Source organism: Palaemon carinicauda, chromosome 12, assembly GCF_036898095.1.
Source record: "Palaemon carinicauda isolate YSFRI2023 chromosome 12, ASM3689809v2, whole genome shotgun sequence".
In the NCBI taxonomy this organism is placed as follows: Eukaryota; Metazoa; Arthropoda; class Malacostraca; order Decapoda; family Palaemonidae; genus Palaemon; species Palaemon carinicauda.
The window spans coordinates 129,823,247-129,840,746 of record NC_090736.1 but is presented as its reverse complement, the minus strand read 5'-3'; the positions used below and the strand labels follow the sequence as shown (position 1 = coordinate 129,840,746).

At 32.1% G+C, this 17,500-nt stretch overlaps 1 protein-coding gene across 2 annotated transcripts in view; it reads right to left on the bottom strand.

The window, feature by feature from the left end:
• The window catches only part of Mip (Myoinhibiting peptide precursor), a 337,288-nt gene that overhangs the window by 19,939 nt on the left and 299,849 nt on the right, over nucleotides 1-17,500 (bottom strand). For both annotated transcript variants that reach the window (XM_068383821.1, XM_068383820.1), the window contains exons 2-4: nucleotides 7,747-7,938; nucleotides 2,312-2,398; nucleotides 1,606-1,677 (exon numbers count right to left, since the gene is read on the bottom strand). In XM_068383821.1, coding sequence (XP_068239922.1) covers nucleotides 1,606-1,677; nucleotides 2,312-2,398; nucleotides 7,747-7,932 — 345 coding nt within the window. In that variant the 5' untranslated portion in view covers nucleotides 7,933-7,938. The remainder of the gene's footprint in view (nucleotides 1-1,605; nucleotides 1,678-2,311; nucleotides 2,399-7,746; nucleotides 7,939-17,500) is intronic.

Genomic DNA, 17,500 nt, shown 5'->3' with positions numbered 1-17,500 from the left:
AGGGATTAGTCTAACGAAAGATTATACACGGTTGTACATCTTTATACATACATGAAGTACTTACATGCTCTCATGTATGTATTAATGTATGTATGTATATATATATATATATATATATATATATATATATATATATATATATATATATATATATATATATATATTCGTGTGTGTGTTTGTGTATATATACATATGTGTGTAGTCATACATATAATACATATATACATACATACATACACACACACACACACACACATATATATATATATATATATATATATATATATGTGTGTGTGTGTGTATATGTATACTGTCCATAAATATATAAATCTAAATATATATATATATATATATATATATATATATATATATATATATATATATATATATATATATATATATATATACATACACATATATATACAAATATATTTATATATATATATATATATAAATATAGACATATATATTTATATATATATATATATATATATATATATATATATATATATATATATATATATATATATACACATACATATACACACATTTATGTATATATATATATATATATATATATATATATTTATATATATACATACATACACACACACACACGCATATATATATATATATATATATATATATATATGTATATATATATATATATATATATATATATACATATAATTACGCAGGCATTTATGAATGTATATTGTTTTATATGATGAATATATCGGTCACTGTGAAACCTTATCTTGGTTTAGAAACTGAAAATAAACTGCAATCCATAGCTATAATTTTTCTCAATATCAAGTGAGTTATTTATAGCCTATGATATGATCGGAATGAATTAGAAATTTATTGAACAATTATTTGAATCAATCTTAATCAGAAAAGATATAACACGATGTAAATAAATGCCTTATATTTAACATAATCTTCATAAATGTCTCGTATTTAAAATAACCTACGTAAGGCATCATATTCAATATAATCTACATAAATGGATAATGTTTAACGTAATTTATATAAATGGCTCATAATCAACATAATCTACATAAATGCCTCATATTCAGCATACGTAACAAACATAAATACCTGCTATTTCAACCTTTTTTTTCAAACATTTTACAAAAAATAAAATAAAATATTAAAATCATATATAAATCGTCCATATAAATCATAAGAGATTCTGTTAGAAAAGATTTCCGACTTAAGTCATAATCTTATATTGCTAAAAAAAAAAAAAAAAAAAAAAAAAAAAAAAAAAAAAAAAAAAACAACATGCCTTGCATATTAAAAATATGATATTCAGTATCGTTAACCTCATTAAGATTGTAATATTAACGACAGTAATATCAATATGAACTAGCCATTTTGACGATAGTAATAGTAATTATAAAGTTCAATCATGTGAGTTCTTATGTCATAAGAGTAATATTAGCAATACTAATAATAAAATTAGATACAGAAAAAAATTATCAATGATTATCATTACATGCAATGTTTTAATTAGTGACAACTACAAAATAACAATATAAGCAAGACAATAATAATAATAATAATAATAATAATAATAATAATAATAATAATAATAACTACCTCATAGTCTCCGTCCCTTTTACCCCAAGATCCTTGGAATTTGTTCCAGTTTGCCCTCTTCTCCTCTGCCATCTGTTGGGAGAAAAGAGAACTATGAAACCTGGTGGGGCATAAATCCTGAAAATTAACCGTATATAATAAAATATGTACACAATAACAGTAGATCCGACGGCAATTACAGTAGTGATCAAAATTAATTAGTGTAATCTAAATTTTCCTTTTTGGTGGACCTACGTAAGCTTTATAAAGGGAGACTCGGAATTTTAGTGGAATGTTAAACTCCCGGTGATGGTAGTAGCGCTTTTACAAATCTGTTATATTTCAGGAAAAAAAAGAAAAAAGAAAAATACTTGGAAAGGCATTAAAAGTTTGCTAATTGAATGATAACTCAAGCTTATGTGAAAAGCAAAATGTAAATGTAAATCAAGCAAATGAGAACAATTCTTGATTTTAAAACCCTTTTTTTTTTTATCTATTTATTTTTGGGGGGTTTGCAATGCTGCTACATTGTAATGAAATAGTAATATATGAAAAATTAATATATCCGATGACCAGGAAAACATCAGAATTGTATGAAAAGAAAAAAAAGATTCAACTGGAATTCAAAATGTATTAAAAACTATAACTTCTTTTATTCCTACAATATGAAATCAACATGACACATGCTCCACTATCGAGTGAAGAGAAAAGCTCATATATAACGTACCTGTAATTCTGCGTCCGTCATTTCGTCACTTCTTTTCCCCCATGAACCCTGGAACTTATTCCAGTTTCCTCTTTTGTCTTCCGGTACCTAGGAAGGAAAGAAATTGACACTATTATTAGTAGTAGTTGTAGTATATTGGACCAAATACTGGGTCACAATGAGAGCCGAAGAACCTGCTGTGTAAGAACGCACAGCATAACAGTATTGCACTACAGCTTAAAAGATCTTTATTTACTTCATGATACTTTATGGGTTTATTGCATCTTGCTTTTCCAACTAGGGTTGTAGCTTAGCAAGTAATAATAATAATAATAATAATAATAATAATAATAATAATAATACATTAAGAACTTCACTTTCATACCAAGAATTCCCTTCCAAAGAAAGATGATACAACCCAATCGAACGAGCTTCAATTATTTTTCTTTTGTACGGTGATTCAACGAGTGATTCAAATTGATTACAAACCCTACGATTGATTTTAATTAAGATGATTCAGCTATCTCGAAAGAATGAAAGTACGAGTACAGTATTTCAACCTACTTATAGAAATCAAATTATTATTTGCAGGCAATGATTCAACCAATCCAACATGGAGACAATTCTTAACGTATATGTGAGCAATAACTCAACCCTCTCAGTATGAAGACATTATGTGCTGTATGTTTACGATCATTCAATGTGCTATTCGTTCAACGGTCTAGAAACTTCCATTAATAGGGACATATGCTATCACCGGGACAACATTCCATATGACTACCTTAAGAATGTTTAGCGAAGAGTCAAAAATACCCTTTGGAGAATTAATGGACTGTGAGTCATTGAGTATCACCTAGCGGTGCTTAATGGAGTTTCACTTATACATGTGGCAACACACTGCTGAAGGTGCTGATGCACGATAACTCTCGAAAATGTTTGAATAAACACTTGTTGGATTACATGAAAAGCTAATAATGCAGAGTAGCAACTTAAACGTTTACGCACAACGGTATCGTAAAATCGCTTTTGAAATTACTGGCCAAACATATAAGCCATTTACAAACAGATAAACATCTCCACAAATATGTATCCGAAAAAGCTTTTTGCTATTAAAATAAAGGACTTTTAAAATGTTATGCAGTAAAACGAAGTGTTCAAGTTTGCTCACTGGCCTGTAAACGTCGCCAATATCAACACGCAAAATTCTCATAAAGACAGCTATGAATAACAAAGAACTCTACTAGATTTCAATTTATTCCGATAAATACTTGTCATTGCAATTACAAGTAAAAGGTATTGATACTCCACGAACTCTGCACAGTTATATTGGCACAGATTTTTCTAATATTCGTAAAAGTATGTTATCATAAAAGGTTACTGATACTGGATTGGTATGTTCTAATGGTATATAAGAGATGTTTATTATATAGTAAACACAGAGTAAGTAGATAACTACATTCCATTTATTACAACTAGGTTCGAAGCTGTTTCTTGATATATGCATAATAATAATAATAATAATAATAATAATAATAATAATAATAATAATAATAATAATAATAATAATAATAATAATAATAATAATAATAAAGATACTGTTGATGATATTAATAATATTAAGGGTATCTACCTTTCCCTTAAAACATAGATGTAAAACTTAAACTACTTTTATCTCTGCATTTTCTTATTACAAAAAAAAAGGGGGAAAAATCAGTATACTTAAATATGAAGTGCATTATCCGTAGACTATCTCAACTATAGGATACATAGAGAAATTAATGGAAAGATGCACACAATGACTTAATTTGTATATTTCACTTTAAACAATATACATGAATATTAGGTTCTTTGTTATAAGAGTAGTAAAAGAGAAATGGCACTCATTTTGGATACGACAACTATACTACCGGGTACAGTACGGGAGATATTTTAATCCATTGCCAGGAAAATTAAAATATTTAGATCCTAAATAAATATTTAGTTCAGCGATATTCTAATCTATTTTATCCCCATTTGCGTTAAGGAAAATTTAAAAGAATTTATTTTTGATTATTTTACTATGGTTTTTCTTTTTCGCCTTTTCCAAAGGAATAATATTCTGTTCGAAGTTTCTTGAAGAGATGCAGGTCTTTCAAGATTATTCCGAATGAATGATTGCACTTTTAAAATGACAATAGTAATGATACAAAGAAGAGAAAAGTAAATAAGAAAATGGTTGGCATATATAACATTAGGCTTTAGGAGGAAGAATTCACTACATCAAATCACATACATTATGTATGTATATATATATATATATATATATATATATATATATATATATATATATATATATATATATATATATATATATATATATATATATATATATATATATATATATATATATATATATATATATGTATATATATGTGTGTGTGTGTGTGTGTGCGTGTGTGTGTGTGTGTGTGTGTGTGTGAAGTACAGCAATTCTAAAGCTACATAAAGATGGTTAGAAAATTCCGATTGAGAAAGGAGTTAGACAGAGAGACCCCCTCTCTTCTAAATTATTTTTAGCATGTCTAGAAGAAGATTTAAGAATTTAAATTGGGAAAACGTAGGAATTAATATTAATGGGGAATATCTTATCAACATAAAGATTTGCAAATAAATCATGAGAGAAATTATGAAAGATGATGGAAGATTTGAATCTAAAAAGCAGAAATGTAGGACTGAAAATGATTATGAGTAAAACTTATATAATATTCAGTGAGAATGCAGAGAGGCAGCAAATAAGAGTTATGGACTAAGCTCTAGAGATCTTTAAAGAATATACGTAATTAGGACACAGTACACGTTGCTCCAAGACACGATACCGAAATTAAATGAAGGATAAGCATGGGATGAAGAGCATTTGGTAAACAAGATGAGATTATGAAATGTAAAATCCCACTTTCTCTAAAAAGAAAAGTATTTAATGAGATGGTCCTACCAGTATTAACTTATGCATCAGAAACTTGGAGTCTTACGAAAGCCTTACAACATAAGCTAGTTACTACCCAAAGAGCTATGGAAAGAACAATGATCGGAATAACATTAGGAGACAGAAAAAGAGCAACATGGATACGAGAGTAAACTAAAGTAGAGGATATTCTAAGAACTTGTAAGAAAAACAAATGGTCATGGGCAGGACATATAATGAGAATGACAGACAATAAATGGACATTAAGAAAAACACTAAGGGTCCCTAAAGATTGTAAAAGAAGCAGTAGGAAGAGAAGACAATGGATCGACGAACTAAGGAAGTTTGCGGGCGTGGACTGGTACTGAAAGACCATAAACAGGTGCAATTGGAAGGAAATGTCTGAGGCCTTTGATTCTGCAGTGGACTATTAACTGTTGGTGATGATATATATGTATATGTATATATATATATATATATATATATATATATATATATATATATATATATATATATATATATATATATACATATATATATATATATATATATATATATATATATATATATATATATATATATATATATATATATATATATATATATATATATATATATATATATATATATATATATGTGTGTGTGTGTGTGTGTGTGTGTGTGTGTGTGTGTGTATTAGACGTCTTAGGTCCTATTTACAGATTTTTTTTTCTTAATCTCGTTATTCTAACACTGCCTTAGTTTTTAGGGGTTAGTCAAATAAAGGGATACCTAGCTAACATCCTGATCACGAATAAAATCCTCTGAAAACCATCAGGTTATCACTTTCTCGGGCGGCCTCAAAATTAAACTAATCTCTCTCTCTCTCTCTCTCTCTCTCTCTCTCTCTCTCTCTCTCTCTCTCTCTCTCTCTCTCTCTCTCTCTCTCTCTCATAATCAGACATTCCACATAGCACCAACTTTTGTAAAGACGAAGTGTCATCATCCTTTCTACTCCTCTCAAGGGTAAAAAAGGGACGTTATTTCTCTAAAGGAAGACTTTAATTCGTAACTGAAGAGTGACAGATATTGTGAATCACGGTAAGACAGACATCATTTTGGGTGCACTATTCATCCTGCTCGTTAGTTGATGGATGGCTGAAAAACAAAAGAAATATCTTTGCGCATATTCTGAAACAGTTTTTGCAATACTAATAGAATAGAAATTAGTACCTGCATTCTATCAATTAAGAATATATATAATTATTTCTCGCTACAGAAATCTTGTTATCAAAATCGGTCGTTCAGATATCTAAGAGAATTGCTACATATTGTGCATCCAACAAATCGTCCAGACACGAGAATAGTTACATATGGTTTCAAACTATCAGAACCTTGAAACTTGTCTACTGTAGGCTCTAGAGCCTTTAAATATGCGGTCCCGAGATTATACGGTAGGCTCCCACGAGCCATCCGAATAATTTTAGATATTAAGACTTTCAAGAGGAAACTGAAGACGTTATTTTGTGAGTGTTTTGACAGTGATGATCAAACAGTATGCGAACAATACTCATTGTGAAATGTTAAATGCCCTCGAATGAACATCATAAAACGACCGTGACGGTCCTGTAGAGAGTAGGGTTCCCCTACTGTACAGAGCCAGATAAGCAGCCCTTAAGTAATGTAAAGTAAAAGTATGTTCGTTGCTGGAGAGGAATTTTTCCTAAGGTGGTCGCTGAAGTTTCAATTTAGATTCTTACAGGAAGGCTGTAACTAATGAATCATCAATGATGTGAAATTGAATCGAGGCGAAGTTGAAGTTGGATTGTAATTGTAAAACTTGCCTGTGCTGGGGTATGATGGGCCATTCAGAACTGGGGATAACTCTATAGTTAAGATTATGAGGTAAAAGTTAAAAGATATCTGACGCCAAGATGGAGGAAAGCAAGCAGAAACGTTAGTAAGGTAAACCACTAAAGATTTGATGCAGTTCCTAAAGCAGTGGCTCTCAACCTTGTCAGTCCCATGCACCCCTTTTACTATATATCAGAAAGTCATCAACCCTAATTTTCAAAAAATAAGTTTTTGTTCTTGTCCTTGCTTTGAGGTTGAACATACTTCATCTTTTTTTCAGTTTCATAAAATCATTTGACAAAGCTTTATTACAAATAAAACATTGAGGCCTTTCTTCTCCAAAGATGATTATGGATGGGAATCCATACTCAGTATATGAATATGGGGATGGGGGTACGCTTTTACTGGAGGCTAGGTCTATACGTCGCTTGACTCTGAGGAGCTCAAATGCAATAAAAATAAAAATGTTAGCAGCTTTATTTTGCTAATATGGAGTCCAAATTCACCCCTAGAAAAACTGATATTCGCCTCGGAGGGTGGGGGGCGGGGGGGGGGGGGGTTTCCCCATTGTTGAGAACCCCTGTCCTACAATATACCACTATTGCGCTGAAGGCTCAACACGGTTACGAAAGGTTTAAGAAGTTGGACAGGCCAGTGATAGGATATGAAGTATAAGACTGACCTCAACTACGTCCTCGGCATCGAGGTCACCTCGCTTGCCCCAAGTGCCCCTCATGGAGGACCAATCAGCTCGTTTGACTTCGGTGTGGGCGGGTATAGGGGCGGGGTCCTGTGCTTGGGCGCACTGGGCGACTGCAAACACCATCAGCGAGAGCAAAGCGGCCTTTCGAAATACATGATGCACCATCTTCACCTGCAAAGGGAAACACAAAAGTTTTTATTTGATTTGAATTATAAAGAATTAAAAGAATTTTGTACGTGCTACTTAAATGGTAATCAACTGATATGTTAATGGCTGAAGTCAGCGTACGATATAATACTGGAAGAAATCAAATTATTGTGATAAAAAAAGTAATTTACTTGAAGATTAATATTATTGTTAGTGCAGACGTTTTCTAAGTTATGAACCTACCCGAAAAATAAAATTCCCACGAATACTGTAGTGTATAGTTCCTAGTTGGAAAAGTAGAATACTATAAGACAAAGGGCTCTAACATTATATTCTATACCTAGATGAAAATCAAAACAATAAAGTTTTTAAGTAATTCTTTTTACATCGATATCAAGATTCTAAAAGTAATTCTCATTTCACAGGACCGAAGGTTGTAGCAATGATTGTTTATTATGCTGGATATCAAGAAAAAAATGGGTTTATTGGTTGAAAATTAAGCGATAAAAACAATATACTTGAGATCTAATTATTCTACATTAATGTACATTCTAGTTTTATTTCCCAGAAACTGTTATCGTTATCGAAAGAATATTTTATATCTATAAAAAATAAACTTTAAAAACAACAGTAGTAATACTAGTAACAGTAGTATTGAGTTTATTGTATGTTATTGCTGTTAAATATAGCATCATAAAAATTTCATCATCATAATTCTTGACACTTTATGACATACATTAGCAAGATGTCTCGGAGTCTCTTCTATGTTCTTTCCTGTTTTCCAAAAAGGAAAACTATTTTTTCTCCCTTTCCATGCAGCGCAAATTTATCTAATTTCCTCTATTGTCTTAAAAAATATTGAACGTTAAAGAAGACAAAAGCGGAATTATGAAATATATGTTTATTTTAGAGTGACGTCAATGAATCGTTAACCAAGTGACAAACATTCTTAACACTAAGCTTCATTACTTCCTTTGGAATTTATTTGTGTTTTTAAATTCTTCTATATTAGATATTATTATTATTATTATTATTATTATTATTATTATTATTATTATTATTATTATTATTATTATTATATATATTATAGTATAGTATTATTATTATTATTATTATTATTATTATTATTATTATTATTATCTCCGCCAAGGAGAGTATGTTTTCGAGTCGGTTTATTCATTCATTTGTCTGTGTATGTGGTCAGGATTACGTCAGAACTCCAGATGGATTTTGATGGAAATTTCACAACAGATAAATCTTAGGTCATGCACAACCCCCATTAAATTTTGGATATGATCCAGATCTGAGTCAAGATTCTAGGCCTGGATTTCCATTTTTCGCCATTTCAAAGATCACGTCAAAACAAACTGACGGAGTTTGTCGAAATTTCCACCACAGATAGACCATAGGCCGTGGACGACTCCATTAACTCGTGGAGATTACCTGATTCCGGATCCAGATTCTAGATCCCGTTTTTTTTTTTTTTTTTTTTTTTTTTTTTTTTATCAACATCATCCTTTACTGGGGGTCATGAATCTGTTTGCTCTTGTTATTATTATTATTATTATTATTATTATTATTATTATTATTATTATTATTATTATTATTATTATTATTATTATTATTATTATTATTATTATTATTATTATTATTTTTATTAGCTAAGCTATAACCCTTGTTGGAAAATAAAGATGCTATAAGCCCAAGAGCTCCAACAGGGTAAGATAGCCGTGTGAGAAAAGGAAACAACCATGATAGAAAAATCAACTATTAAAATAAAATATTTCAAGAACAGTAACATCATTAAATTAAATCCTTTCATATGTAAACTATAATAAGGATTTGACTAACGCGGAATACGGTGTTATATTTTGAATACCAAAGAATGTATACGAAAACTAGATCTTTTAGGTCCTGTAGTGCGAAAAGTTTTCATGTGAAATAGGACCAGGAAAACAGCCGTTAAATTAAAATAGATTGAAATTCCCCGAAAATAGATAAAAAAAAATGACGAAAAATTAAGAATAAAATAGCACAACTCAACCATACAATCCTGGATAATAATAATAATAATAATAATAATAATAATAATAATAATAATAATAATAATAATGATAATAATAATAATAATAATAATGGAATTCCTCTCCCAATAACACTAACAAAAATTACGCTGTTGGTCAAAGAATTGAAAAAAAAAAAATAGATCAGAAACTCAAAAAATAACGAAAAAAAAGCTGAAAAAAGCTCACTAACAGCAAAACTAACGATGAAAACTTTAAAAATAATTAAAATGTAAACTTCAAAAATAGGCAAAGAGAGATAACGATGCAAAAATCCAAAATAACACAAAAATCTCCCCTATATAACAAAGAACAAGTCTCTCTCTCTCTCTCTCTCTCTCTCTCTCTCTCTCTCTCTCTCTCTCTCTCTCTCTCTCTTTATATATAAATATATATATATATATATATATATATATATATATATATATATATATATATATGTGTGTGTGTGTGTGTGTGTGTGTGCGTGTGTGTGTGTGTGTTTGTGTGTTTGTTTCTGTTTTTTTCCGGTCACGACCAACTCGGGCAGGGAGAGATAGAATAGCCATACTTTGGTCAGGTGGGGATGCGTGTGCGGTTGTTTGCATATCTCAAAATATTTAGTTATCATTTTTTATGGTCGCGTACACTAGTCCTTCAATAAAACAAAATCGTTAACAATCAAACATCTGCCAAGAAGACAACGAATAGCAACAATCCTATTCTGACACGAGGCAAGTTCCAGGGAGCTTCCGTTTTCATTTGTTAAGGAAGAGAGAAGCGAGGCATCTCGCCCTTATCCCTTCCTAAGTAAGTTTACAAAGCCAAGGAAGAGCAGGAGAATCCAGCGACGTTTGAAGGACGACTTAAGCTCTACTGGATGCAAAGCAATTCTCATTAAAGTGACGTGAATTCAGTTGACGCAAACTGCCTCTCCAACTTTGTTCCTCCGGCAAGACGAGGCGTCATTTCAGTGGAGACGATGGAAAGACAAGAAGGCATGTAGTGATGCACTTGCAAACACAAACACACATACACACAAATATATATGGATATATATACATCCATATATATATATATATATATATATATATATGTATATATATATATATATATATATATATATATATATATATATACAAGAACAATTGCAGTTGATTCTAGTCAACTGTTGTTGTTGCCTGACTGGTAGCATCTCTGCCTGGTGATCGCCAGTTGTGGGTTCGAGTCCCACTCAGACTTGTTAGTTCCTTTAGTGTCTGCAACCTTACCATCCTTGTGAGCTAAGGAGGGGGGTTTGGGGTAGCTTACAGGTCTATCTGCTGAGTCATCAGCAGCCATTGCCTGGCCCTCCCTGTTCCTAGCTTGGGTGGAGAGGGGGCTTGGGCGCTGATCATATGATATATGATCAATCTCTAAGATATTGTCCTGCTTGATAGGGCAATGTCACTGTCCCTTGCCTCTGCCATTCATGGGTGGCCTTTAAACCCTTAAACTGTAAGACAAAGGCCTCAGGCATATCCCTATTCATGGCTGGGTTTTGGCCAGTTTTCATAACCATGCTGGCAACTGCGGATTAATGATGGTGGAAGACTTTAGTCTGATCGCTCTCAACAAACCAACTCAGTATGAGTGGCCCTGAATGGTACAGCTTTTTTAATGATGGTGATACACAAACCTTTTCACCACGTTAAGGAATTCCCACACACACACACACACACACACACATATATATATATATATATATATGTGTGTATATATATATATATATATATGTGTGTGTATATATATATATATATATATATATGTATATATATACATATATATATATATATATATATATATAATCTTGCCAAGAGCCTTCATTCCTGTAGCAGGAGGTAGTGTAATTCTTTAGGGATAAAGTTGTTATCTGTACACCCTCGAATTCTTCGACAGATTAGTAAGAGGTTGAATAGCTAGCCCGGAGGAATCCATGGACCTAGCAATAGAGAATCTAGCCCTGAACCATTCAACAACTTTGGCTAGAATACCCTTCCAAAAATGGGCAGCGATGAGTTGCACATTTGTCAATGATATATAATCATGTTGACATTGCAAAAGAGAAGGAAACTATTAAAATAAACGTTCTAAAAATAGTTTGTATACTTTTAAGCAAATATGCATTAAACATAAAATGCATTATATAACAGAAATTATAAATTATATAGTCTTACTTCCACCGTATGAAATATCCCAAAAACACAAAATATGAAAAATGGCAGACATTACAGCGAACAGAGCTCCAAAAATTGAGAGACATTACTGTATTCATTTAAGCAAAACGGCTCTCGTTCTCTGAACAGAGTGATGCCCTTGGCAAGAAAAAAGTACTAGGTCCTATTGTAAGGCCGTAGGTCCCTAAGGGCGTCATTACACTACATGAAAGCAAGGCTGGAGGAAAAATCCCAAAGCAAAAAGGACTCAAAACTTTTCCTGATCCCGTTAATATTTATTGCAGAAAAAATATAGAATTAGCAAAGTGACGTATGATAATTTTTCCTGTTCAGTTGAAATATGAACCTGTTTCAAAGGTCCCGTTCTAGAAAGGAGAATCATAGATTTATTAATACCTTGGGAGTTTCTGTCTGCTTTTGTATTAAGGCATATTTGAATAAGTGTTTGAAATATGTGGAAGCTCTCTGTCTAGGCAGATCATTCCCGATATATGAGTTATGGTATTGAAGCAGATGTAGAAGAGTCAAGTGTAGCACTTTTTGTTAAGTTACCCCTTTGTCATGAAAAAGGGATTAATGCGTATGTACTTTATGTCACCTATTTACTTAGTTACTTAGTTACTTACTTACTTCAAGGGCTGCTTTTCTGGCACTGTATTGCAGGGAACCCTACTCTCTATAGGACCTCAGCATTTATTTTATCGTATACATTCCCAGGCATTCAGCATTACGCGGGCGAAACTAAACATAAAATAACAAAAGTTCCAAGCCAAAGATTCCGTTGTGAAATATAAAATTTTAGTATGCTTTTAGAAGAGTCCACAATAGCTCCTGTTAAACTAGAACGCCGATGAATGCATTTGCCGATACTCAGAGCGGTCGTAAAACGAAATAGGGGAAAAATTCTCGTTAAAGACAGCGACTTCCAATACAGAGTAAAAGGGGTAATAAAAAAGGGACATGATAACGAAAGAATCAATTGAAATAGATTGAAATTAATAAAAAGGAAAGAATCAGTGCATCCTGAAATGCCATGGACAATGAAATTTCAATTTTGATGATATGGAATCTTTTAGAAAATATTTTTAGATGACGCGCAGCTTATTATAAAAAAGAATATTTTTAAAAAAGGCCCTTTTTCCTGTAAAATCTTGTTAAATAGTACAATTTCCAAACATCAAATTTTGATGATTGCCCTCTTGAGAAATGTACCGCTGAAGAAATATATATATTTTTTCCTAGATATAAGTATTTTAAGAAATTATACATTTTCCCCCCACAATAATACAACATGTGAGCTTGCAACAAGTGACCCTGAGCCCCGTGCGTGAATAATCAAAGGAAACACTTGCCATACACCGGAGCTCAGGTTGAACATTTAGCCTGAAACATAGGAACTATTTCGTGGATGATACAAACACACACACATACCTACATACACGTGAGCGAGCCAAAAATGGGGTTTCGGAAGAAAACAATAACTTATGTCACAGTGACATTTTTACTTTAGTTGCTGAATCATGGATAGGCCTACTCCTCATGTGCAGTAGACTTCTATATCAGTTACTTCTTTCTGCACACACACACACACACACACACACACATATATATATATATATATATATATTTATATATATATATATAAATGTGTGTGTATATATGTACATGTTTATTCATATACACACACATATATATATATATATATATATAAGAATCTGATTTACAGTTTTTTTATGCTGTGGGTCCACTATACAGGTTTGACTCCAAATATTATATTTTGGTTCCTAATTTTATGGGTATCCATATACATTACGTTACTTATACGTCCATGATTCCGTACAAACGCTGATAATAGTTTTTAAAATGCCCCTATGACGACGAAATCTTACTCATTCAGAAGGATAACAAACACTTACTGTGCATTTCAGACCCCGTGTCATACTGTTTTTCGCAAATATCTTCTATACAGACAACGGGATCAGTGTGATATTTTGGCACAGCTTCTTTGACACAGTCCGCTAATTTGTGACACTACACTGCGATGCCAAGTGTGTTTCATTAATGAGCTTACTCTTGGCTTTCAAGCATAAGTTGGCGAGAGCCGAGTAGGCATTCGGACAATGGATCTCCGTGACGTAGGTGTGACGCGCATAACAAGCATTCTCTCTCTCTCTCTCTCTCTCTCTCTCTCTCTCTCTCTCTCTCTCTTTCTAACATAGAAACCTACCACTGGTGCATGCTCCATTCATAAAGTGTATATATATATATATATATATATGTGTGTGTGTGTGTATGTATATATATATATATATATATGTATGTATGTATGTATATATGTGTTATGTGGTACTGTATATGTCATTTTATATTTGAGTGACACAACGTGAAAATAAAGGCGAGGGAGAGTAATGTGGAGGGTGATAACGAGCTAACGAGCGTGAATGATGGCAAACGTAGGTAAATAGTTTGGTGGTGGTGAGGGGTTCAAGGATCCTGTCATAATAAACCTCAGCAGTGATGATGAGGATGACTTATTTTTGGAAAGTGACGGAGAGTGAAATAAAATGTATGCTATATACTCATGTTTGCATCATTTGTCAAATCATAGATATCCGCTACCTGTCAAGGTCTACATTAAACTATTAAGTAAGCATCCACTTCCCTTACTTACAGCATCCACTTCCCTTACTTATAAAGCATTTATAAGTAAATGGTTATAATAATAATAATAATAATAATAATAATAATAATAATAATAATAATAATAATAAATCTTGAATTGATCACAGTACTCCTCTAGCACCCACTTCCAACCCTACTCTTGGTCGAGATTCCAGGCTGTATGTTATGAGTATTTAACGAAAAAAAACTCATTACGCGCGCCTTATTTTTATGTGGATAAAGGTGGGAATTGTATCCATGAGAGAGAGAGAGAGAGAGAGAGAGAGAGAGAGAGAGAGAGAGAGAGAGCTTGTTATACGTGTCACACCTACATCACGGAGATCCCTTGTCCGAATGCCTACTCGGCTCTCGCCAACTTATGCTTGAAAGCCAGGAGTAAGCTCATTAATGAAACACACTTGGCATCGCAGTGTAGTGTTATAAATTAGCGGACTGTGTCAAAGAAGCTTTGCCAAAATATCACACCGATCCCGTTGTTTGTATAGAAGATATTTGCGAAAAAACAGTATAACACGGGGACTGAAATGCATAGTAGCTGAATATTCCGAGCCTGACAACGCATTAAAACTGGGTTCCATTTCCAAGATAATCTTCCCCATCCGTCCATTCCTTTGTTTTTTTCTGCTCTTCATATGACTGCATAACTACCTGTTGGGCAAGACTCACTTCCTAAGAGACAGAACTTTTATTTTGCTATACAAGGCAGACTTTCTGTACTGTAGTCAGGATTTCTAATCTAACAGGATGGACTTCCTTTTATTATTATTATTATTATTATTATTATTATTATTATTATTATTATTATTATTAGCTAAGCTACAACCCTAGTTGGAAAAGCGTGATGCTATAAGCCCAAAGGCTCCAACAGGGAAAAAAAGAGCATATACTTTCAGTTTTCAAGCTTCAGCTTAGATTTGTGAATCTAAATGCTATCATTGCAAAATATTGAGTGACTCTTTCTGGTTTACATAGTTACTTTCAGTGTAGCACGAATGGCTTCTGTTTTTCATCTTTAAATCGCAATCTTGCTGCAGAGTTGATGTTATACAATTTTCTTTACAGCCAAGCCTTCCTACATAGTTAAAAATTGGCCGAAAAAAAACAGTAAATGCCCGGCAACATTTATTCCAGGATTCTTTCCGTTTTAAAAATGGATACATTGACGTAAAGGAGTGATATTACGGTCATCAACCCATAAAAGGTGATAAAAAAGTGAGATAAAATTACAGTTGCCTGTATTTTACTGAAATACAATTAAGAACAGTGTATTTTTACGGAGAACTTCTTATTAAAATTACAGTCTTTTTTTAACAGTGTATCTAACAACAGCGACTCCTTAGCTAACGGGACCAACTTTCCATTTTGTAAGAAACAATTACCTATTTATCAGCAATGCCATTTCCTTTTACAGCAACGAATTTCTTTTCATAAACTAAGTTTTCTAAGTATACATTCACCGACGTTCTATACAAAAACAAGGTATTATTAGTTTTCAGTTCTAGCTTCAAGTTTAAAGTTATCACATCATTTCCATATTTCACTAAATAGACTTCACATTTCAAAGGTAGCACTGCAGCCATTACAAAACAATTTAAAAAGCAGAAACATATGCAACACATTTCAAAATTCCCGTCTGAAAATGTTTGCTACTATAAAATAGAAAACAAAATTCTATACATAAAATTTCCCTTATTCATAAATGCACTTACATCAAAATCCTTTTGGCCTATATGTAGATATGGGAACATTGCAAAGCTAAAAAAAAAATGAAGCTAGCTCATGATAGTTCCTCTATCATTTTCTCTAATTTTGAGAGGCTCAGATAGGCTTTGCCATGGAGAAAAATATAAGTAATTATGTCAATGTAACTATTCCAATGTAAATTCAATGTTATTTCAATGTAATTTCCATTTGTGGAGAGAGAGAGAGAGAGAGAGAGAGAGAGAGAGAGAGAGAGAGAGACCTCTAGCTGTTTTTATAGAAGCCATAAATAAACAGACAAGAGGATAAAGTTGGGGTTACTGACTGCAGGAGTAGAGAGCCTGGCTGGTTAAGACCATAATGTTTGTGTTTGCATTTGTGTTGATTATGCAGTTTTCTGACTGCGTTCGTTCCGTTGAGAGTAAAATATCTCTATATTACAATAAATATAAAAACATTAGCAACTTGCCTTAGAAATCAGTCATTTTCACCACTTGTTTCGTATTGCTATTTTTAAAGACTTATCAAATTCCATTGTAGCTAAATTTATGTATCGTTTAGTGCATTTTTCGTAAAACATTTTTATTTACTTTTATCATATCGCTTTATCATTGAATAAACAAAATCTTAAATCACTCTTATATGGTATCATATCGCTTTACCATTCAATAAATAAAAACTCAAATCACTCTTATATGGTATCATATCGCTTTACCATTCAATAAATAAAAACTCAAATCGCTCTTATATGCTATCATGCCACTTTATCATTAAATAAATAAAAGATTAAAATCACCCCTCAAGTAGTTTCCGTAAAACGCCTCATCATTTATCAGATAAAAAAAAAAAAGAAACGCTTAAAATTTCACGCTCGATTTTATAGACAACAGCACTTTTTGTCCCCCTGATTAGGGAAGGCTTTCCCTCCTTTGCTTTCCCTTACAA